Source organism: Rhamphochromis longiceps, linkage group LG7 (assembly GCF_057381845.1).
Source record: "Rhamphochromis longiceps isolate RC_006_pf linkage group LG7, R_longiceps_female_GT1.1, whole genome shotgun sequence".
In the NCBI taxonomy this organism is placed as follows: domain Eukaryota; kingdom Metazoa; phylum Chordata; class Actinopteri; order Cichliformes; family Cichlidae; genus Rhamphochromis; species Rhamphochromis longiceps.
In genome coordinates, this window is record NC_140563.1 from 2,267,084 (window position 1) to 2,292,384 (window position 25,301).

The window sequence follows — 25,301 nt, forward strand, 5'->3', positions numbered from 1 at the left end:
AGTTAAACTAAACTGTGAAACTAAAGCAGGCTTTAGCAAACAGCAGTGAGAGCTGTTGTCCAGAAATAGAGAAGACAGCGAGGACTGTTCCCAGGAGTGTGTGGCCGACCACAAACACTCCAAGAGCGCAGCAACGACTCATCCACAACAAGCACCAAAGGCCTCACATAGCTCAGCCAAGGTCAGTGTTCATGATCAACAACACCAGAGACACTAGTGGAAAAATGACATCTGTGGGAGAGTTCCAAGGTGAAAACCACTGCTGAGTGGGAATTCAGAATCAGAATACTTTATTGATCCCTGGGGGAAATTATTTAGTTCTGTGCACCGATGAAGTTTAACTTTTTGGAAGGCTTCAGTCCCGTTACATCTGACTCAAAACTAAGAGAGAATTTCATTAAAAAAAACCAAACACCCATCATTTTAGAAGCAACACGTTCTCGACCCAACGCGTAACATGACGAATGTGACAAATCGTCATATGTTATGCGTTGGGAATGATAATGCTCTGATTAGAATCCAACAGGGTGATGGTAGTGTGACGGGCCAGGTCTGCAGGAGACCTGAAGGACAGTATCCAGCCATCACGCTGTCTGCTGCATCATGCAGCAGGACACCTCTGAATGCCACAAAATAAAGCAAGTATGACAAATATGCAAAACAACTAAGAGATCAGGATGGAGGCAAATACTCACAAGTGTATCTACAGTGCTGTTCACAGGACTGTGGATACAAATGTGAGTTAAAGTAATGTTAAAAAAAGAGGAGGGTCCACACTGACAGTTCAAAAGGTCAAATGCAGAAGCTCAGTCCAGTGCAGAAAAACACAGTAAAACAAAATAACAAGACAATAAAAAGCTAGAATGTTATGAACACACAAGGGGAACAGAGACAAGTAAATAATGAGGAGTACGGCAAAAGTGTGTGTGTATATATTTGTTTGACAAGTGAGTAGGCGGGGCTGGCATGAAGAGCGCTGGGACCTGCAGACGTGAGGGCAGGGAGAGGATGACAAGAGGAAGGTGTGGGCTTTAAAATGAAGCAGGAAAGAAGAAGATGCACAAGATTAAAGAGTTTTCTGTTCGTTTCAGCTTGTTAATAATCGCGCAGTCGGTCAGATTCATCATGTGACCCACAAAACAACTGTGACCACTGCGAATGACGTTAATATTACGCCTTCAGCATCGTTACCATCATGGTGGCATTTAAAGACGACAAATGAACCACAGTAAACACTTTTAATTTGCTAAATTTACTAAAAATCTTTTTATTTTTTCAAATTAAGAAGTTATCTAAGAATATAACTGATTTCAATAATGTGACGGTGCCTATGAAGTATTTCTAACAAGCATCCATCACAGAGTGGATAAAGTTTTCACATCCAGCTTTAAAATCGAAGTCGTGCTTTGTACTCTCGTGCACTCTTATCTGTGCTGCCATCTCTTCACCGCGTTCTCCGTCTGAATATGTGGCTCTAATTCTTTGCACCATTAAATTGATTTTGGATAACACAATTTATCTTTGAACTCTTTGATCTCATTCAGGCCTGAGAATAGAAAGGGTCAGCTCTTGGTCTTTTTCAGTCACTTGACTGTGATTAATCTAAATCCATTTTCTGGTTCTCGAATCTCCACCAGACATATTAAATAACTAAAAAATAATAATTCCTATCGCTTGTGTTCATGCGATTGCAGTGTAATACACAGCTCACACTCGTACTAAAATCACATTTATTCTCCTGTCTCGTCTCGTCTATGTTCTCTTGCTTCATCTTGACTCTTGACTCTGTCAGTTCCCTGGTGGCGAGCACAGATCTGGCGGCCCCGCTGATTTCCCTTGGTGTTTGAGAAAGATATAGCAGCTAGCTGTACGCAACGGCACATTGTCTCACGAGCCCGTGTGATGAAATCAATCCACAACATGTGTATCTGGTTTCGCTTCGTTTCGTGTGTGTATTGTTAATCTTTTACCTCAAAGCCCCGCTGCTTCTTCTTCTCTGTTTTTGTGGACTGGGCCAATCATCATTCTGAAACTTGATAGAAATGCATTACACAGTGTTTACGCTCACTCTGCAGTCTCCATCTTAATTCTATGATTTCTTTCTACATGCAGTCTGAGCTGCTGTCATCCGCAGCAAAGCAGATGGGTTCAAGTGATAGCAGTAATGGCAGTCCTGTGCAGTCACATCCATGTAGCTATCCAATGCAGTTAGGATTGATTGAGCTCGGCTCCTGCTAGAGGATAAAGCTGATAAGAGAGGCCAATGACTCTTCACAGACGCTGCCCACATGGTATCGTATGATTTAACAGGCATCAGTGTTAGAGGTAAGCATAGTCCCATTGTCCTATTACAGAATACTAGATGTTTATCACCAGCTGATTGATGCTAATGGCTGTGTTGCATCCTGCACTGATGAATGCGTACTGGTTACATGATGCTCATTTGTGAGAGGAATTATGGTATCTGATGAAGACAGTAATCACTGAGAAGGTCAGCTTGCCTCTGACATCACATAAAACACGGAGTACGACTGTGCTGCGTTCAAGAGACCTTCAGGAGAATGAGAACATAATTCACCGATATCTGCTCAAGATAACCAATTTAGTCGACGTTTACAACGCTCTAATTCGCGTCCGGTTGGTGTGGCTGTGTGCAAAACCGTGCATGCTCACGTTGGCCATCATGTGTGTTTGTGTGCGCTCATTCTAAACGGTGAAGTGGAACAGAGTGCAGGTAATGAGGGAGATGGGTGTAATTATACTGCAGAGGGAGGATTAGCGGTTTACTTAACCATTAGCAGGTTCACCTTGAAGTGCAAATGCCAGATGGATAAAAGTCACACCTCTTTGCCCTTCATTACCTTCAACTGGACTAAAGACATTTGCTCCTAAGCCACTTTTACTTAGTGTAGACTTTGCATATTTTCCATTAGCTCTTTTGTGTCTTATTTGAGTAATTTGGCTAATGCAGTGTGGCAAAGTAGTGTCGGGTATTAAGAAGAGGCATGAAACGAGATCGATGCTCATGAGCCGTGCAGCGCGATGCTGTTATTTAGCACTTATGGGAATGTTTTATTAAATCTGTGGGTCAAATAAGAATCAGAAGGGATTTATTGCCAAGAAACACACAAAAGCTGAGTTTGTCAATATCAAAAAAGAAAGCTTCATAAATTTCTGTTTTCATTTACCTCCGAAAACATAATCACGTCATCCTCCAGACTGTTTGAGTCACTAAGAATTATTATAGTGTAATATTGCTAAATGTTACAATCCCATTATTTAAATGAATACTTTCACGTCACAAAAAATAAAAAGAAACAAGGTGGTGTTGAAATCATACCAAGGACAACAACAACACAGAGGACTGGATTGAGTGGAGTTAATAGACACGTCTGCCTGCACTGGAGAAATGGAAAACTCCGTTCAGACACACAACCGTGTACGCTCTATATTTGATTGAGTTTGTGTGCATGCATGGATGCATAAATCTCTGCTGCTGCTCGCGCACATGTGTGGATGGAGCGCGTGTCCCTCTGAATTGGTGCGAGTGTATCTCATCACTGAAAGGAGACAGAGATTGAGGGCTGAGGGTGTGTCGAGGATTGCCTCCTATTTTAGCTCAGCTGTGGAGGGCAGGATTTCCATTTTTCTTCCCATTACCAAATAAAGTACACCCTGCTGTTAGAGCTGACACGAGGAAGAAAACACATTAATAGCAAAGGGTAACTTTTTAAGCAGCTGTCACGGCAGGAGCAGCTTGAAATATTGCTTTTCAACCATCTACTCCCATGATTAATATCATTTTGGGATTCCTAACAATATAAAATATCGAATTCAGCTGATAACAGACATCATGTAGGTGATGTTATGTTAATTGTAGATTAGGTGAGTTACATTCAGTTTTACTAGCACAACAACATCCCAGAATACTGTCACGGTCTTTGAGTTTTGAGTGTTTGGATTTTAAAATTCTGCTGACTTAAATCTTTTCTGTTTATTTTCATGTATTTATTTCCTTAATATGATCAGTGTTTGCTTTTTATGTCCGAGTTTTCCTTTTGTTGTTTTAAGTTTACTTTTTTTTACTTTGCTATTTAATTGTCTTCTGTGATTTGTATTCACTTTTACTTCCTCCCATGTAACTGCATTGATAGTGTTTCCTGCCAGCTCCGTCTGTTCCCCGTGTGACGGTAAAGTCCATTCGTTCCTTAGTTTAGTGTCTGTTAACCTTCCGTCAGTGTTTCTTGCAGGTTTCTGGATCCTGCATCCTTTTCTGGCGACTTTAACCAGTCAAAATAAGAACTTGCCTACATGGCAAATACATTTCACAGTTGGAAAAAGAAGAATTGTAAAAACAAAAATAAAAATTTAGTAGAGTTCCTGTGACTCCTGTAGTTTAACATATTGCCAAATGTTTACCTGAGACTGATTTCAGGGTATTTTAATCAAATGTGTTTCTCTTGTTGTTCTTATTTGCTCATTTCTTAGTGAGTAAAGACAAATGTTCAGTTCTGACTCAGCCTGGTCCTTTAATCTCGTCCCCAGGAACCACAGTGATGACAATGACGGCGTTTGACGCGGACGACCCGAATACAGACAACGCCGTTCTGCGCTACAACATCGTCAAACAGTCTCCAGACAAACCTTCCCCGAACATGTTCTACATTGATGCAGAAAGAGGAGACATCGTCACAGTTATAGCTCCCACGTTACTTGACAGAGAGGTGGGTTAACTCGGCAAATCTGTTCCTGTGTTTGTGGTGTGGGCCTCTGCACTGAGCGGTACTCAGCGGTGTGGTGTTGGTGGTCAGGAAGTTGTCACGAGGCTTAAACGTGTCACTGGAGTTTCTGAAACGAAGCATCCATTCATTCCCAACGTGTCGCCTGTGCTGCCGGCAGACTCAAGAAACCACGTAGTCGGTGTCTGTGTGTCGTGTAAGCCGCTTCGGTGTTTGTGTGTGCCTTTGTGTGAGGGAGCACCGGCGCGTTCCAGCTAGCAGGCGCAGTAGCTAGACGAGCGCCTTTCCATTTCCCCGTAAAACCAGAGCGACACAACGGGATGATTGCTTTTCCAGCAGGGTGACGAATGCCAGAACATCGATTGGCTCCGCTGGTGGAAGAGGAATATTAGCTGTTGTCAGACACTTAGCGAATAGTTTAATTGAGGTGATACACACTCATCCGTCGACTCTGGTGGTGTCCAACATCCCGAAAGCTAAAAACCTCCCATCCGGAACTGTTGGAGCCGTGGTGACTAACTGCCCTGATGAGCCAATCCCTGAGCTACAGTAGACCGTTTAATAGAAGCCTAATTAATTAAAAGGAGGATGAAATGAGATGTAATCGATGCAGTGTGCAGTGTTGCTGCTTTTGTGAGGTGAATAAGAAATCGTAATAGGAGGATGAAAGTGAGATTTCCAGGATATTTCAAAAGATAATGCTCCAGTAGAGTGTAGAAAAAACAGCAACAATAACACTGCTTCTCTAATGTCTGCAGCCAAGATTTATTACACCACTAACAGGCTAATGTTCAAAAAAGCAGCTGAATGCCTTTGAAGAAGGCAGAATTTTTCACCTTTTCTCTTCATTTTTAAACTCCTGAATTTCGTAGCATGTACTGTAAAATAACCAGTAACGCAACTCAAACTAACTCGCGTCCATATGTAAAGCTGAAGTCCAGTTGGAAATACAATTATTTCAGCTTTAAGCTTTAACGCCTTGGTGGTCATTAATACTGCATTTCTCCATGTGCATGATAGGTTATAGGTTTTTGAAAAGATCATGTAATGCACTTGATTTGCACTTATTTTGATCAACAAATGTTAAAGAACTTGGACTCGGAGGGAAGAATTCTAAGAAGTCGTGTAAAAGAGAGCATAGCATTCAAGTGTTCTGATGTTTGAAGCAATGAGTCAGTTTTATGCTGCCGTGCAGGATCGTCACAGTCCTCGAAAACGTTTAAATGGGCTCAAAGAAAAAGAAGTGAAACAAGTTTATTTCTATAATAAACAAATCATGACAAATATATGTATGTGAGAGCTCTTTGTGGTATTAATAGTCACATGAAAAGCCTAAAACAACATATATGATTGAAAAGAGGGCAGATGGAAGAGCAGAAAGGGTACCTTAAAACTGTCCATATCGAGGTCTGAAGAAATTTAGACGCAGCCACTTTAGCACGTCGTCATGACTCTGACGCCAGCTCGATGCAGTTTAGCTCCATCTGCCAATATAGTTTTTAAATACAGTATGTCTTTTGTATGTCTGCAATATTCTGCTTTGCAACAAAGGCAAAACACCAAATGGATAGGAGAAACAAAAATATTCCCTATGTTCTTCAAATTCCTCAGACATAATTCAGGTGGCGCTATAAGTGTATTTGGATAGACACCTCACCTGCCCCAGGGAAGCAAAAAGCAATCCGGAGAAAATTGGAAAATCAATTTTGTCACATTGAAATCAGTTTGATTTTGCCTCTAGTGCTTTCTCTGAGGCGTAAAATCCTGTCTTGATATGCATATTTATTCCAGCACTCTCTGTTTTTCTCCTCACTTTATTGTAGACATGTCTCCCCTTGCCGTCTAATATTATTCTGACACGCGAGGTTGTTGGATCAATGGCAGGCTGTAATTTCTGACGGCTGGTAATGCTGCAGGGATGAGGCCATTTTCTTAAGTTAGAAAAGATCAAAGAGTTTTTGTATTTTTCACTGGATTTACATGGAAATCACTGTTAATGAGTCTGCATTGCAAATATGTCCCTCTTCACCTGCTGGCCGTGCAGAGTGCAGTTACTACAAGACTCAAGCACTATTCGTACGGTACACATCAAAACTGCACGTCACTGGATGCTAATCAATACAGGGTTCCACCTTAGTCTCCATGAAGGCGAGCACGAGACTGTCGATGTGTTTTCTTCCTCTGTGCGATTCAGCATGCACATCTATGAGTGTTTGTCGGTAAGAATAGCTCAGATAAGCTTAAATTAATAAATTATCTGTTCAGAGAAAACAAAACACCTTGTGAGATAGTGGCGCTTCATGCTGCGCACATCTTCCTGCTGATCCTTCATCCTGCACAAAAAAATAATCTCACCATCTCATTTATCAGTCTAACTATAGTTTCATCAGTCAGCTGTGCTTTCATGCACTGCCTCCCGTTGTCACAGCTGTACTGCAGCACATTATTTTTAAAGGCTTGTGAACTAAAGGAGCAGAAATTTGAATCAGAAAAAAGCAAAGAAACCTGCAAAGGTGGCGGACGGCAGGAAGGGGTGCACTGAAATCTCCCTTTGTCTTCAAACTCACATCTGAATTTTAATCAGGTGTACTGATTTGGCTCTTTTTGCTGTGAAGGACTGGATCTAGAGTCTTACCTACCAGTTTTCTGTCTTTTAGAGCTGTAAGTCATAAATATGTGCTCATCATAAAACTCGATATTTTATAAAATAAAATGCTTCTAGTTAGTGGACAAAGCTTTTCAAAACAAATAAAATCACGCTGAAAATGATTTGCAATACATTTCCATCCATCTGGGGCATCTTTAGCATTAGGCTGCTGGGGGGGCAGCGGCCAAGGCAGAGAAGCCCAGACCTCCCTCTCCCAGGAGAGCTGAGAGTTATAATCTCTCCAGCATGTCCTGGGTCTGCCCTGGGGCCTCTCACAGTGACAGATTCCCAGAACATCTAACGGATGTTCTCCTTTCAGTCACTACCCAGAGCTTGTGACCACAGATGACCGTAGGGACATAGGTTGGCCGTTAAATTGAGAGCTTCGCTTTTACACTCAGCTCGTTTCACCAGTACAGCGTCTGCATCACTACAGTTGCAGCACCAATCCGTCTGTCGATGTCACGCTCCCCTCTCCCCTCAGTCAACAAGCCCCTGAGATACTCTTCCACTTGGGGTGGAAACTCGTCCCCCAATCCTGGCTGGGCACGCCACCCTTTTTCGGCTGAGGACCATGGCCTCAGGCTTAGAGGTGCCAATTTTTGTTCCCGCTGCTTCACTCTCAGACTCGCGCTGCTCCAATGTGAGCTAGAGGCCACCGCCTGATGAAGCCGACAGAACCACATCATCTGTGAATGCCAGACACGAAATTCTGAGACCACCCGAGTGGTACCCATGCACCACCCATGTTTGCGTGGGTTCTCTCCGGGTACTCTGGCTTCCTCCCGCAGTCCAAAGACATGCAGTTCACGGCGTTAGGTTAACTGATGAATCTAAATGACCCATATGTGTGAATGTGAGTGTGAATGGTTGTCTGTCTGTGTGTTAGCCCCGTGACAGACTGGGGACCTGTCCAGGGCGTACCCCGCCTCTCACCCTGTGGTAGCTGGGATAGTCTCCAGCGGCCCCACGACCTTGACAAAGACAAGCAGAAGAGAAGGGATGGACAGTATATTTCACTTTAGCGCATGTGTTATGCTAGATAAGCTGTTTGGTATTTGTTACAGTTTTGGAGAGATATATCTCTGAGGCCGATCAGCTGCTCATCCATCATATTTGTGGCAACCAACTAATCGATTGATGCATTTCTGGTTTAGTCTTATTTATACTGTGTTCTGAGTTACGCTGAATGCATTTGAACAGTGTAAGTAGAGATGTGTGTATACGGTTTTCTATTCTAGGGACGTCTTCTTACAGACACCAGGCAGAGACGTTCTCAGAAGTAATGAAATAAGAAAACTGAGAAGGGTTCCCAGTGTTTTTGGCTTGAATATATTTGTTACAGGGCACACACACCAGTCATTCTGATCTCTTTTAGTCCATGGAGTGTCCGTGTGCTGGCTGGTTGTAACCGGAGAGGACAGACTGCTAATGGCAGTGTGACTTTCTGACTCCCTAATGCTCTCCGGCCAATCTGGGAGCTGTCACTGCTCAGGATAGCCAATCGATAGAGTTGACCGACCCCTTCGCCCCTCTCATGTCTTACAAAGGTGAATTACATGGAGGGAAGAGGATGTCTGCTTGTGTGTGTGTGTGTATTGCCACTGAATTGTGATGTTTGCAGTGATATAAATGAAACTTCGCTTCTTGATGTGTTATGTTTGGTGAATCAGCCAAATTAAGGCACATCTTAACAGTTCCCATTTTTAAGGTAAATTTCATTTTAAAAGTACTTTTGAAAACTGTTTTGACTGCTCTGAAAATGAGAGTGGAAAATAAATTTGATTAGCATCGAGTCTACGTAGGGTGGGGATCTCCAGGCCTCGATGGCCAGCAGGTTTTGTGTCCTTGATCCAACACAGCTGATTTAAATGGCTAAAAGACCTCCTCTACATGTCTTGAAGTTCTCCAGAGTAGGGCTGCCACAAACGATTATTTTGATAGTCCACTAGTCACCGATTATTTTTGCGATTAGTCGACTAATCAGATCATCATCCATTGGACGTAAAACGTACAGCTTATTGCACCAGCAGCATCTGCTCTTATATAACTAGCATTAGCTTACAGCTTTAAGTGTTTAAGGTCTGTGCTAACTAAAAATAAAGACAAGATGATAGTTTATTAAATTTTAATGACATTTGCAGATTGTTTCGGTGAAGTTTAATAAACTCCTTGCTATCTAAAATATAACAGGACACCGGAGTAAATTCTTGAGCATCTCACACTTCTGATAATCAGCTGTCTGCTTGACGTTTATTCAGCTGTGTAAAAACTATAACTTTAATCTCAGCCAAACTGATTTACTCAGGAACAAATGAAATACTGAAAAAAGCCAAACAATAAAATTTTTAAGTTATCTAAGTGACTCATATATCATGTTTAACCTGAGTAGCGAGCTAGTGGGTAACAGACGTCTCCGAAAACGTCGGAGCGCTTTTGAAAATATGTGGTGTCCTGCTAAACTGAGCAGATATTTGAGGTTTACACAGCTACATTCTCGCCTGAAAATATGTTAAACGTTTATTTTGTGACCCAGAAAGAATAATAAGAGTAATATTAAAACTAACTAGCTACCGCCATTGTTGGAAACTGCGCTGGGCCGCGCTATGAATTCTGGGAAACTGCTTCTTCTTCTTCGGGGTTTAACGGCAGCTGGCATCCTTGTACATGCAGTGCTGCCATCTTCTGTTTCAGTCTGTTATTACACTCTTAAATCCTGCTACTTATTCCTGCGTCTTTTGTGATCTTACAAAGTTTCAAACGACGCGTCGACTATTAAATCAGTCGTCGACGATTTTGATAGTCGACTAATCATGGCAGCCCTACTCCAGAGGCCTGGTAACGAACTCATTTGGTCTCTGTTGACGTGACGGTTTATGTGCTGGGCACTGTCAGCACTGAGATTAGGACCTGTGCTGTAAATGTGTTTACATGTCATTATTCACTCTGTTATGCTTAACTAGTGCAGATCTCAAGTGACAGGTAAATGGATGCACACACTTATCCCTGATCAGTGCAGAAAGCAATGGCGGCTGTAAGTAAAGCGACCCGGTGTTTGTTTAGCGCGACCTTGGCAACACGCTTCCTGACAGCGTTCGGCTGATAAGAAAGCGAATCCCGTCTAATGGCTTATTTGGCTCTGTGGCTGGAGTGGCTACATGCCGGTGTGTTGGGATGAATGAAACCTGAAACTTTGGCAGGTTCCACTTTAAGGGGAAACTGCATTCGTTTTCTCCATCGCCACTGTTGTGATCCCCTGCACTCCCCCCACCCCGTCGCTCCCTTCTCCCTATGCTGTCATGTACATCACATTGTTTTCTTGGTTATTTTCATTTTGTGTTATTTTCTCTCTTCTCGCCGCCTTACTGTCTATCTCTGTTTTTTCCCATCAGCCTTGCCTCCCCTTCTCTGTCAACACTTCACTGTGGACATCCAATTAGTCGCAGGTCATAGCATAGTGATTCCATTCAGAGCAGCACCATTCAGCGCAGGCCTCAAACAGCCATTCAAATTACATCCTTGGCCGCCTTCAGAGTTGCCGCTCTGCAAAATGTTGTTTTCAAACATTTCTGGGGCCACCACCTAATCTGATCTCCCGAACATAATTGAATGTCAGTCGTCACATAAAGATGGTTGCCTCTCTTCAATTAGCATCTCGTTTCCTCGTGTCACAGCGAGACAAAGCAGACAGAGAAATATTTACTCCTCCCAGGTAGAGGCCGGAGAGAGTTATTATATTATGTCATTTATATGCAAATAATACAGCACAGGGAACACATTGATAAGATTTCATTACAGCAGATTTGATGTACACTTCAGTTTATAAACTCCCTTCACTCTCCTATTATGATCTGCAGATTGGTAAGGTGTGAGTAGATGAGTCGGACAAAGACAGATGCAGGACGGTATGGACTCACATGTAGGGATGGGTACCGGTGTCCGGTGCCATGATGGCACCGGTTCTGACATAAACGGTAGTAACCAGACCGAAAAGCAGCGCACATTTCGGTGCTTTATTTCGCTGCATTTTTTTTCCTGAGCTGTGATACACTTTAGATTCTAGCCAATCATTTTACGTTTCCGAGGATAGTAGGCGGGCCCAGGTACGTACGTTCTGTTAGAGCAGAGCTACAGATTAAAAATGTCCAAGGCGAAGCGGTCAAAAGTCTGGCTGTACTTCACAGCAAAATATGCAAACTCAGCAGCCTGCAACAAGTGCTTTAAGCTGATACTGTGATACTGTCAAAGGAGCTAACACCTCAAATCCGATGAAACACCTGGAGACGCATAGCGTTTTTTTTAAAAGCCCAGAAATGCGCCGTATTTGATAGCTTGCTGCGAGACCTCACACTGTGCACATCAAAAAGGCTAAAATGACCAAAGAAAAAGTGGAAAACAGCTGAACATGAGAGGTTTTTGGACAAAGTTTGTGTTTTTTCCATTGTTTAAGCACTGCTTCCAGCCAAGAGTGATACCATAAATCTGCTATAGCTGCAGAAAAGGCTAACATTGTTATCTTTTTACAAAAAACAGCTAAACATGAGAGGTTTTTGGACCAATTTTGTGTTCTCCATTCATTAAGCACCGGTTCGAGCACTGTTTAAGCACCGGCACCGTTTCAAAAGTACCGGTTTGGTACTGGTATCGGATAAAACCTAAACGATCCCCATCCCTACTCACGTGTAGGTTCTCAGAGGGCGCGGGAATCCGAACAGGTTCAGCTCTTTTTGGCTGGCAAGAAAGAGACGCCATCAGAAGGTTCTGGCTCAGTATGTGCTAGGAGATGCAACTTAATAGAGAAATGAAAGTGGAGGAGAGCTAACGTGATCATGAGTGGCAGAATGGAGAACAAATTTAGAAGCGACAGAGTGATTTTATTCATAGCTGCAACAATGACTACAAGGCACTTTGTATTCACTGCTTACTGAAATGTTTTTCAGGGCTGTCTTTAGCCACAAGCTTTGAGAGTTTTGTGGAAGTAATTTAGAGTTCTTATAAAACTGGCCTCAGTATAAAGACCTGAGTGAACTACAGCCAGTCTGGACCACAGGTAACGTGAAATATATTCAGAGGTCTCGTATTTCCTCGTTAAATCCCTGTTGAATACTGTTACGGCCCTAGCTGGGCCTCCTGATACTGCCCTTGTGTGGGCGTGGTGTTTTTCTCCGCCTCCTCCTCTTTTGCTCCACCCCCCATCTCTCTCTTGCTCTTCTCTCTCCCCAGGACACAGCTGCTGCTCATTGGACTCATTTACCACCTGGGCCCAGTCAGCAATCACCTCTCGGAGGTCATATAAGCTGGGGATGAGCTGTGAACAGGGTGGGGTGTTCTCTGGTGTCTCTGCGTTGTGTGTGGTTAACCTGCTCAAAGTGTGGAGTTGTGGAAACAGCATAGCTGCTTTGCGTGAGTAGTGTGGGCTTGTGAGCCTTGCCTGCTCAAAGTGTGGAGTTGTGGAAACAGCATAGCTGCTTTGCGTGAGTAGTGTGGGCTTGTGAGCCTTGGCAGCAGCAAAGCCAGCTGCTGTTAGTGACAGGGTGAGCTTGTGGGCCCCTGGAAGTACCTCCTCGTGGTGTGGAGTTTTTGTTTGGTTATTGTGTTCTTTGTTGTTGCAACCCTTTTTCTCTTTTTCCAAGTGTTATTGGTAAAACGGCGTTGCCGGCTCTTTATGTTAAGATGATCTATAATAAAGACTATTTTATTTACTGAAAACACTGGTCTGTTTTCCTTTCTTTCTGTTCTGGACTCATTTGTTACTGGTCCCCTCACTCACATGCCTAGACCCTTTCGGGGGGAACGTAACAAAGTGGGGGCTCGTCCGGGATATGAATGGAAGGAACAACAATTGAGTTTTGGTGAGTTGTTTGCCGGTGGCTTGTTTAGTTATATGGTATCTGCTGCGCTCTCTCTCCAGTTAGCAAAGGGGAGTGTCTAGCTGAGTGTAAGCTCCTCCTTCAGGCACTCATTTTTTATTTTTCCTTTATTATTTTCGGAGTAATCCCGGGTGGGGATTAGTTCCCTGTCGGGGGTAGGCTTGTCGGTGCTTTGTGCACTTGATGCTTAGCCTTTAAAGTTGCCTCGAGCCTGGTACACTCCAGAAGCTAACTAGGCTAAGATTTTAGTAGGCAGGTCTGGGGAGAGGGTTGGCGGTATTTTTATTTATTGGTTAACCTGTGGCCACACTTTTCCCGCCTGTTTCTCATTTGTGTATTGGAGGTGGTGCTTCTTTGTTGTTATTGTTAGCCTCAGGTAGTTTTTGTTTTAGAGTCAATGGCTACCTTTGATATTGCAGTGTTTAAGGGTGAGCGTGGTGCAGCGTCTCAGCCCGTTCTGCAGGCGCCAGCTCAAGCTGTAGGTCCATTGGTGTCGACACCTGTTGATCAGGGGCTGCCTGAGGACAAACCCATGACAGTGCCTCGCTTCGAACCCCTCTCCATTGAATCAAGTGAAGGCTCGAAGCTGGATGCTAAGCTCCGTGTCCGTCTGGCTCGTCTCCAGCTGGAGAAGGAGCAGCGTGAGAGAGAGTTCCAGCTGAAAAGGGAGCTAGAGCTTAGGCGTTTGGACGCGGAACTGGCTAGGGCTAGGGAGGTTGAGCTGATGAAGGTGGAGGTGGAGGCAGAGACAGCTGTGAGGTTGCGACAGCTGGAACTCCGGCAGGTTTCCCTTCCTTCGACCGCCTCCATTCGTCAGGCGGACACCCCGTTTGACGTAGGGAAAAACAGTCGTCTGGTTCCGATGTTCCGTGACACTGAGGTTGACAGCTACTTCGAGTCGTTTGAACGAATAGCCACGGCCTTGCACTGGCCACGGGATTCATGGGCCCTCTTGCTCCAATGTAAGCTGGCGGGTAAGGCTCAAGAAGTTTGTTCCTCGTTGTCAGCTGAGGACAGCTTGGACTATGACAAGCTGAAAAGGGCTATCCTGCTGGCCTATGAGCTGGTCCCAGAAGCCGATAGGCAGCGTTTCCGGGGGTTGAGAAGAGGTCAGGGTCAGTCCTATCTTGATTTCGCCAGGGAAAAAGGTGTTCTTTTCGATCGGTGGTGTGCGGCCTGCAAAGCCACTGACCTGGCTTCGATCCGGGAACTAATGCTCATAGAGGAATTTAAGAACTGCATTGCTGAGCGCATCGCGGTATATATCAGTGAACAGAAGGTTTCCTCATTACAGCATGCTGCAACACTGGCTGATGAGTTTGCCCTCATCCATAAAACCAGTGTCATTAAGCACGACCGACGCGATGACCTAGTGAAGGTTAGTGATGTGCCAGCTACACAGTACCGAAAGGGTGAGGTACTTGTGTCCCATTCCAGTGTGAAACGAAAGTGTTTTTTTTGTTTAAAGTCTGGCCATTTAATAGCAAATTGTGGGGCCTACAAACAGAAACAGTCAGTCTTGGGAGTTAGGAGTGTGCCAGCTAACAAAGCCGATACAGGCGTGGTTTCAAGAGCCAAAACAAAGCTCTGTTTCTTCTGCCACAAACCTGGCCACCTGGTTGCTCACTGTTTGAAAGCAAACTCAAAGCAAAATCGATCTGTTTTCAAAAGAGTGAACTGTGGTTCACAAACCGACAAAGTTGCCAGTCCTAGGCAACAGTTGGAGCATAATTGCTCAGTGGTGTCATTTGGTCACTGTCAGAGATCAACTAATTGTAATCTGCCACCTGATGACGGTCTCTCGGGTCCAGATGACCTACAGTGTGATAGATTGTGTGTGACACAACCATTTCAACCTGCACCTCTGGCTAACCAGCATGCCTTTTGCCATGACCTAGCGAAGAAGCGTCAGAGAAGTGTTGCTGTAAGGCCTTCTAGCTGCCTGATGGGTTCTCCATATGTGATGGCTCAAAAAACATTTGGCTGTCATTTGGGACACTATGTTGAGGGACTTGAGCCAACCCCGTGCAGTGTTTTCAACCCATCAAAAAGGTCTTGGCAGATTCGGCAGGGTATGCCTAACCGTTATTATGGTGGATGGTAGGTGATATGTTTAAAAGCTGGGTAGGACGTTCTATGACAAACCACTGGTTTGTATTTATGGGAGGGGGTGTTACGGCCCTAGCTGGGCCTCCTGATACTGCCCTTGTGTGGGCGTGGTGTTTTTCTCCGCCTCCTCCTCTTTTGCTCCACCCCCCATCTCTCTCTTGCTCTTCTCTCTCCCCAGGACACAGCTGCTGCTCATTGGACTCATTTACCACCTGGGCCCAGTCAGCAATCACCTCTCGGAGGTCATATAAGCTGGGGATGAGCTGTGAACAGGGTGGGGTGTTCTCTGGTGTCTCTGCGTTGTGTGTGGTTAACCTGCTCAAAGTGTGGAGTTGTGGAAACAGCATAGCTGCTTTGCGTGAGTAGTGTGGGCTTGTGAGCCTTGGCAGCAGCAAAGCCAGCTGCTGTTAGTGACAGGGTGAGCTTGTGGGCCCCTGGAAGTACCTCCTCGTGGTGTGGAGTTTTTGTTTGGTTATTGTGTTCTTTGTTGTTGCAACCCTTTTTCTCTTTTTCCAAGTGTTATTGGTAAAACGGCGTTGCCGGCTCTTTATGTTAAGATGATCTATAATAAAGACTATTTTATTTACTGAAAACACTGGTCTGTTTTCCTTTCTTTCTGTTCTGGACTCATTTGTTACTGGTCCCCTCACTCACATGCCTAGACCCTTTCGGGGGGAACGTAACAAATACCTTCTGAAGCAAATTTCAATGAATTTAGAAAAGTTGGAGGCATCTGAGATAAGGGGGCAGCTTTCCACTCCCTGATAGTTTTGTTAGTGATTAATATGCTGATCTTTGAGACTGATTACTGTAATCAAGGTAAAGCTGTGTTAGCCTGAACGCGTGTCCGTTGTCCGTATAGACGCGCTGCTCTCCTTCAATATCTGAAATGAATTGAGATTGGGACTACATTAATAATCTGGAAGCAAAATCGCAGTACACAGTAGATTTCTTATCTGTTTGTTAACGTCACGTCTGTGAGTTGTACAACTTTAAGGGGCGGGCAGAGACATCTTCACCCATCAACAAACGGATGAGGAAACAGTCTCAGCACATCCATCATTCGCCACAGTAAAGGTCATATAACAATAAGCAGAACACAGTTTGGGTTGGAGGGGAAGCTTAATATCTGGCATATTCATTCTTGGCACATGGATGCAGCGTCTGCTCCCCTAACTTCAGTTGTAGTATCTGGTATGTACTGTGTACGCAGCATTTGTGCAGTTTACCTTTGGATGTGTTCATGCATCCATTTATATAAGATAAACTGATAGTGTTCAGGCTCACTGTAACCACTCCCCCTTATTATGTTTTAAAGGTATCCATTTATGTATTTGTTTACTTGTTTTTACTATAATATAGTTTCACACCTGGTTTTAGTCCCTTCATTTGGATCGAAGTGGTTTAAAAAAGGTCAGTTTTGCCTGTGAAGCAGCAAGAAGTCAAAACCAATTACAGTCACACTTGCTCACGCATACGTGATGGCTTTTAACTGAGAAACGAAGCCTAGAGAAGAAAGTGAAACACATGAGTACATTACCAAGAGATCCCATTATAAAGAATGTTACTGCAGTGTCTCCCATGGCCAGTAGCCAGACGTCTGGCAGCTGTAATCAATACAGTGTAGTTGGTGTGAACCCAACCACCTCACTCTCTCTTGTTCTTCCCTGAAATGAACAAGGTGAACACCGTTCACGGGCATTGATGAAATACGGCGCTCTTATTTTCCGTCTTCATCTCAGTCCTTCCTCTCTTCAGCCTCCTCCTCTTCCTGCCTTCCACTCCTCTATCATGCCTCTGTCCAGTTGCATTAGTGAGGAAATGAGATTCCCCCTAATTAATTAGATCTCCGAGTGCTAAAGATGGAGATTACACCCCAATGAAGGTTAGAGGTGTCAATCACAGTTTTTTTTCTCAAGCTGAGTGTTCCTCGAGATAAATTGAGCCCCCTGGGCATTGTGGGTAAAAAAAAAGTGTGTTGTTAATCTTTGTTTTTTTCTCTCTCTCTCTTTCTTTAATTGAGTCTTGCAGACACTACTCAATGAAAGTCTGGGACCAGAGAGAAAACAACGTGGGAAATTATATGTCCCCTGACAAGCAGAGACGAGAGGCACAGTTTGAAAAGATGAGAGAGAGAAAATGAAAATAAAAGGGATGAAGGTGAAAAATTGGATCATTAAGATACTAAGAGGGCGGAACAATGGAGACTAATAGGACAGGACAACCAGAGAGAGAGGAAGGCAGGCAATCCAAATTACTCCAAATTAAAATATGTGCATGCAGTGAGACAGCCATCACTGTAGGTTATTGATATTTCCTGATCAATTTATTAATAAATAAAAAAAACAGTTAAACATGTTTGTGATTTTTTTTTTCTTTTCTTTTAATTTTATTTTTTTCTTTTAACCAGTTCTTTGTTCTTGGGTAACAGAGAAAACACGACATTACTGGATTTTCTTAGCAAATACTGTCTGTGGTTTGCAGGAGAGCAATGCTTCACTGCTGCATACGTTCAGTCATCCCAGCTATAATAGCTCTTCAAATATCTATAATTTATGCTCACAAGGCCACGAGGGTGGAGACACTGCAGCAACACGTTCAGTTCAAATTCTGAAACATCCGAAGACGGTCGATGAAGAAAAAGTCATTGTTATAAAGGGGGATCTGATGGCACCCGGCAGGACGCCCAGTTTTAAAGTGCAGTAAAAAATATTTGCCTCCTTCCTTATTTGTTGTTTTGTTTTGTTTTGTTTTTTACACTTTTTTCAAAATAACATTTTTCAGCTTGAATATTAGACAAATGTAACCTAAGTCTAACCTAAGTGATAGAGCTGCATGGAACCTCTCGCCAGAGTTTTATGAAACAAGTAGATACTTTTTTTGAACACACACACACACACAAATGTAACCTAAGTCTAAATGAAATCATCATTTAAAAACATTTAAAATTTGTTTTTAAATGATGATTTCATTTATTATTGGAAAAACATGATCTGAACCTACCTGGGCCTTGTTGAAAGAATAAATCAGTAATAAAAACCTGGTTGTGTCAACGGTGGCAAAAGAGTTGCAATGAGAGTTCATCGATGACTCATCCATGCAGTCACGAAATAACTCAGATTATCTAAAGTCTGCAGGCCTCACTTATCTGAGTTACGATCAATGTTCGTGATTCAACAATGACAAAAACATCCATGTGAGAGTTCGAAGGTTGAAACTGCTGCTGACGAAAAGAGCACAAAGGCTCATCTGCCAAAAGACCTCTTTAATGATTTTTAAGACTTTTGGGAAAATATTTTGTGGACTCACAAGACAAAAGTTTTAACTTTTTGGAAGGTTTGAGTCTCTTTACATCTGCCCTAAAACTAACAGAGTCAGAAAGGGTTTTATTGCCAAATGTTGAGCAGGTTTACAACATTAGGAAATTGCTGCGCAAACATACTGTCAGATTTTTATTTTATTTTATTTTTTTCAGAATCAACGCAGTATTTTATAATAAAGAAAATCATACCGACAGTCAAACATGGTGCTGATAGTGTGATAGTCCGGGCTGCTTTACTCCTTCAGGACAATTCGCTGTAATTGATGGAAACATGAATTCTGTGTTTTACCAGAAAATCCTGAAGGAGAGTGTCTGACCATCAGTACGTGCCCTGAAGCTCAAGCAGGACAATGACTCAAAACACATCAGCAAGTCCATCAAAACGAAGGTTTTGGTGTAACAGTCTGGACCTAAATCCTATTGATACGCTTTTAGACAAGCCTGTCATGTTTGGACCCCCCCACCAGTGTGGCTGAATTAAAGCAATTCTGCAAAGAAATGTGCAAAATTCCTTCGATGCAATGTGAAAGACTCGTTACCAGTTATGAGAACTACTTGACTGCAATTCACATATCTGTTTTATGGGGCAAATACTTTTCCACATAGGACCAGGTAGGTTTGGGTCTTGTCTAATAATCTTAGTCAGTTCTGTTTTTTTTTTTTTTTACTTCCGCTCTCTCAATTAATTTGTCAGTTAATTTTTTAAGTGCTTTTCTTAAGACTGAATTCAGATCAGGACTACATTTGGAGTAGCAATAATCTGGAAGACAAAATTGCAGCACACAAATGCCAGGGACGCAGGACTCTGAATGACTAAAGGTCGCAGCTTTATTTCTGGAGAACATTCGAACATGAAATACAAGAAAACTAAACTAGGAACTAGAATCATGAGGCTCCAACTAGAACACAAAACCAGGAGACAGAGAACCAGAACATTACCAGAAGCACGGTGAGGGTACGATGTGACAAAGGGAAAACACAGGGCTTAAATGCACAGGTGAGACAATGAGACGATGGGGGACAGCTGGGACAGATCAGACAGGATGAGACAAAGGAAACAAAACAGAATACACTGACATAAGACTATCAAAGTAAAACAGGAAGCACAAGACATTGGCAAAGACTCAGAGACACGACTGAGTGGATGTGCAACACAGGGAAGACACAGTGACCGAAACTATGAGCTGGAACTACAAATATAATATGAACAGAAAACCAAAGCCATGTGTATCCTAGTCCTGCATAGCTTTGGTTTTGGTTTTGGCTAATATCTATCTTGCTATCGTGTGCAGGTATCGACTGCCTGAATGGACAATGCTTGTGAAATCCCTAATTAGGTTAAACACTGTAGTAGGTGTAAAATGTTATGTGTGTCTAGAATAACATAATGCACTATCTGGCCTCACGAACCGTTAGCGTCACGACTGCAACTTTGTGAGATTTAAAAATGCATAATTTCTATTAAACAAAGCTAAAGTGTCAGCTCTAGATATTAGCAGAGCACAAATATTGGCTCGTTCAAATGACTATGCACACAGAATAAAAAAAAGAAAAGCAGAAGACCTTTTTAAAATTCCAAAGTAATCTGCGAGCGCGGAGTGGATTCTGACTTTTCCTGTGTCCTAAGGAGGTACTGAAAGGGCAGCGGAGAAAAGGAAGTAGGAAAAGACAGCAGGGTGAGACCTGAATAATTAGGATGAGTCGACTGCTTGCTCGGAGGAAAACGTCTGTGCTAAGTGGAAGCGAGAGCTTCACTAATGTCAGAGAGGTCCCGGTGACGCTACGCTGTCATTATGCTTAGAGAGGGCATCGCCACTCTTACCGCCCTCTTCATGGCTCTTCCTCTACCTTCCGACTTTCTCCTTTTGTCTGTGCTTCCTGTGTCATTTCATCCTTCGTCTGCCTCCCCTCATTCCTCTGATTCAGCCCTTATTTTTTCCATCCTCATTGACCTCAGGATAAAGAGTATTTGTCAACAGCTCTTACTCTTCATTGAACCTCCACCCTACAATGGCACTTCAGGCGCGAATTAATTTTACCCTGTCTCTGTGAGAAAGCGCATTGATTGGAAAAGTTTGTTGTTGTGTCCTGAGTACTTTTTTATTGTCCCCTTTCCCATGCTGGTTTCTCCTGCTGATGAAACTGGGCTTGGTTCATTGCCTCTGTTAGAGCTGAAAAAATACAGTCGGGCACATCTCTCTTTAGGTCTCAATCGAAGCAGCCACAGTGTAAAGATCATTCAAAGTGCAGCACTTTGCTTCACAGAGACATAGATCAGCATGTACATCTATGCTGCTGCACGATCTGCAGTATGGGTTTGTATTGTAAAAGAGAGAATAAGCAGAGGAAGTTGTCATTAGCACAAATGCTGCCATATGTGCCGAGGTCATACGGTAATTCTCCAGCAGTGCGATTCTGTAAACTGTCTAATTTCGTTAAGGCCGCTCTACCGAATGTCAAACAAGGGTTCTTCTGCTTTGCCATTTCTCAGTTAATCTAGTTTAATCTTTTTGTAGCCTGCTTGAATCGGAGCTTAACTGAATGTATGCGCAGTATCATCCTCCTCTTAACTTTGTTGTCTCTCTCTCAAAATAAAGGATAAAGGTTTAAATAAGGATCAATATATTGTATTGAACCAATACTGGCAGCTGTGTTTTATACATGAAAATAATGCTTGAATTTAACCCACGGTCATTCTGTAAGTTTCTGTGATGTTCCAAACACAGTCAAGCTTTTTCTGATTCGATAGATCAAAGAGTTCGGAGTCTACAATTGGCTGTTATCCTCTTCAAGACAGTCTCCTTGTGCAGCCGTACACTGCTCTTAGTGCTCCTGCTGTGTTTCCAGGTCAAAACTCACAATGTCAGCAAAGATTAAATTCTGTATCAACCTGACCCAACCTCCCTGTCAAGAATTGGCACAGGGCACGAAAGCTTCGTCTGTGATCCTGACACTGAACACGAGTGTTGGGAGAGACTCTCCAAATCCAACGATCAGGAGAGGAATGGAAAAATGGAAAATACAATCAAACAACAAGGAGAGGTGCACGAACGATACGAATGATGTCCTGTTGCATGTGAGGCTCCAACGGCGTTTGTTTGTTTGTTTACACCAGGGGTCCCCAATCCCAGTCCAGATGTGTCCTTGATCCAACACAGCTGGTTTAAATGGCTAAATCACCTCCTCAACATGTCTTGAAGTTCTCCAGAGGCCTGATAATGAACTAATCATGTGATTCAGGTGTGTCGACCCAGAGTAAGATCTAAAACCTGCAGGGACACCGGCCCTCGTGGACTGGGATTGGGGACCCCTGGTTTACACCAATGCCATTTTCATCGACACAACTCTTTAATTTCCCCAAAACTAAATTCCAGTTGATGTGATGCCTTTCTGACCCAGTGGGTGCAGTTTGCTTTGTAAAGAGTGTGAGGAGGGGCACTAGTGCACTTTGAAGTTGATAAAAGCCAAATCATACAGAATTTCTGGTCCTTTCTGGAGACTGTAGACCAGGGGCGTCGGACTCCAGGCCTCGAGGGCCGGTGTCCTGCAGGTTTTAGATCTTACTCTGGGTCGACACACCTGAATCACATGATTAGTTCATTACCAGGCCTCTGGAGAACCACAAGACATGTTGAGGAGGTAAATTAGCCATTTAAACCAGCTGTTTTGGATCAAGGACACATCTAAAACCTGCAGGACACCGGCCCTCGAGGCCTGGAGTTCGACACGTGCTCTAGACTCTCTTCAGCTTCCCTTTGCACTTTGCTAACCAGATACTGGCTTCCCCTCTGCATACAGTACTGGTTTTTGATCTAAGTCCATCTCACATCAGAAGTATATTTTCCAGTTTATTTTTACGTTGCACTATTCCTTAATGATTTTGCTGGCATTGGTTGTGTGTTGTGATTCAGTACTGCATAGTGTAAACTATAACTATGCATAGTTATTTTCTATGTTTCAGTTTAGTATAAACTGTTTTCACTGTGGGCTCAGAAACTTGAATACTGTGAATATAATGGCATCTTTTCAAAGGGCAAGTGAGGCCAGAGGCACAGAGAGAAAGACCTCCAGGTGTCTCTGAAAGCTCAAGATACAGGACCCCACGGCTGGGCAGGCGTGTGGCGCCTCACAGCAGCCACGCTTTGACACAGTCACCACACAAACTATGTTCAATGTTTGTTCAGTGGAATGGAGTGCAAAAAAGTTTGCATGGATGCTGTTGCCTAGGTTCAGGCACTGACCTGTATAGAAAGGTGTGTGCCTGATAAGTCCTGTGGCCTCTGTGCCACAAAGATAAGCCGTGTCAGTAAAATAACGAGGCAAGTCACTCACAAACTCTGTATACAAATTCATGGTCAGCCAAAACGCAGCTGGGCACACACACCTAAATCATACAGTGACCTTCATAAATGCCCGTACTCAACTTTGTGCTGAAATCTGGTTACCTGCGTTATCACTGAAATTGAAAGAGGAATGAAACAAGTGAATTCTCAGAAACTAAAAGAATTAGTGTGGCACCACAGACGTGGTTCATACATTTGGACCAAAGTGGGATACATTCACAACAGCCCATGCACAGTGTATGTATCCCATGTACTGTACTTTTACTATAGTATGGTAAATGGTTTTGCCCAAAACAAGCAGTAAAAACCAGTTTTAACAATCAGCGATGAGCACATTTAGAGCCATGCATTGATGGTCCTGTGCTGTCTGTTCTTCTCTCCACCTTCTTCAGCTCCATTTAGTCCGTCCTCCAGCCAAATGTTATGTAAATGCACAGGTTTCATAACCACTGACATGATGACAGGCGAAGTTAACCTTTAGGTTAAAAGCAACTGGAGGGTGACAAGTTTCTGGATGTTTCACACTTCTGCCATTGGGCCTGAGAGTTCCTGAGGACGTTCAGGGCCACTCAGTTTCTTTCCTTCTGATTAAGATCGAGTCCCCGCACGAACTGGTCAAAAGAAGTTCATACACCTTTGCCAAAGTTTTGGGTTTGAGACACTTTGGTGGCATAAGGGCGATCGTGGCTCAAGAGTTGGGAGTTCGCCTTGTAATCGGAAGGTTGCCGGTTGAGCCCCGGCTTGAACAGTCCCGGTCGTTGTATCCTTGGGCAAAACACTTCACCCGTTGCCTACTGGTGGTGGTCAGAGGGCCCGGTGGCGCCAGTGTCCGGCAGCCTCGCCTCTGTCAGTGCGCCCCAGGGTGGCTGTGGCTACAATGTAGCTGCCATCACCAGTGTGTGAATGGGTGGATGACAGGTTGTGTAAAGCGCTTTGGGGTCCTTAGGGACTAGTAAAAGCGCTATATAAATACAGGCCATTTACTATTTATAGTGACCAGTCATGGGAACAACGGCGTTACAAGTAACGGCGTTACTTTTTGCAGTAACGAGTAATCTAACTAATTACTGTTCCTATCGTTACAACGCCGTTACCGTTACTAACGAGAAAATGCGGTCGTGTTACTATTTTTCAACAAGCAGACGGGTGAAGCTGTGTTCAGCTTACTGCATCTTATATCAGCTGCAGGAAGTAGCTGTAAGTAATCTGGGCGCTGCAGCTTTAAGCAGCTTCGCGCTCCCGCGGGCGGTGATCACTTTCTGCCCGACGATCACTTTTTGGCACAACACCTGGAGCTCAGGGGGCAAAACAATGGCATGAGTGCTGCTGTTTGACTGAGGAAGAATAAAGTAGTCGTGGTAAGCCAATCACATGGCCACTTAAAGACAAAGCAACAAGGTGCCATATACCAGTTTATAAACTGTGTTGATCGGCCAGTAAAACCAGAGTCATGATAAACAAGATATACGCGGCGGTTTTTTCTCAATAGTTTCATCACGTTTACTGTCTAAGGACAGCGCAGCGAGACCTCTCTGCTTATGAGCAACAAATAAAAAAACAAAACAAAAACAATGAGGCGACTGCTGTCTCCAGGTAGAAACCGGAGTGACACACCTGCTGCTGTCAGACCTGCAGGCATCAGGCTGTGATGTTTCCTTTATAGTGGACAGAAATTATGTTTTTGGAGTGGCACAAATAATTTGTGGCATCTTATTGAAGAACAGCTGATTGTTCTGTAACTGGCTTGAAATGGTTACTTAAAAAAAGAGGTAAAAGGTAAATGGCTGCAAATAACTTTGTTGTTTGCAAAACTTGTACATATGATTTTAAAACTAACAATTTATATTTGCATTTAAAGTTATGAAATATGATTCAAGGAGCATGTTTGTGGTTGTTACTGTAAAAAATATCACCTTTTCTACTCGGATTTTATGTTTTTTGTCTGATTTTAGATCAATTGTGTTAATACAGTTTGTCAAAATGAAAACATAACTGTAAATTCAGATACGTGAGGTTGTGCTGAAAAGGATGAGACCAAACAAGGAAATAGTTTTTAAAGGTGTAATCTAGAGGTCTGTCAGCTCAATATCATGTCATTAAGTTATAATTCACCAAAAAAAACCCAATTTTAAAAATGTTTCTACTGTGATCTATTAGTATTATTATTAATATTATTATTATTGAAGACAATTGTGCTGTCAGGACCTCCGCATTGTAAAAATGAGCACCTAGAAAACTCCTTAAAAACTGCAAATTACTTTCTCAAAAAAG

At 43.2% G+C, this 25,301-nt stretch overlaps 1 protein-coding gene across 1 annotated transcript in view; it reads left to right on the forward strand.

The window, feature by feature from the left end:
- The window catches only part of cdh13 (cadherin 13, H-cadherin (heart)), a 423,714-nt gene that overhangs the window by 292,884 nt on the left and 105,529 nt on the right, over positions 1–25,301 (forward strand). The window contains exon 8 of the mRNA XM_085411590.1: positions 4,546–4,724. Within this exon, the coding sequence (XP_085267716.1) occupies positions 4,546–4,724 (179 nt within the window). The remainder of the gene's footprint in view (positions 1–4,545; positions 4,725–25,301) is intronic.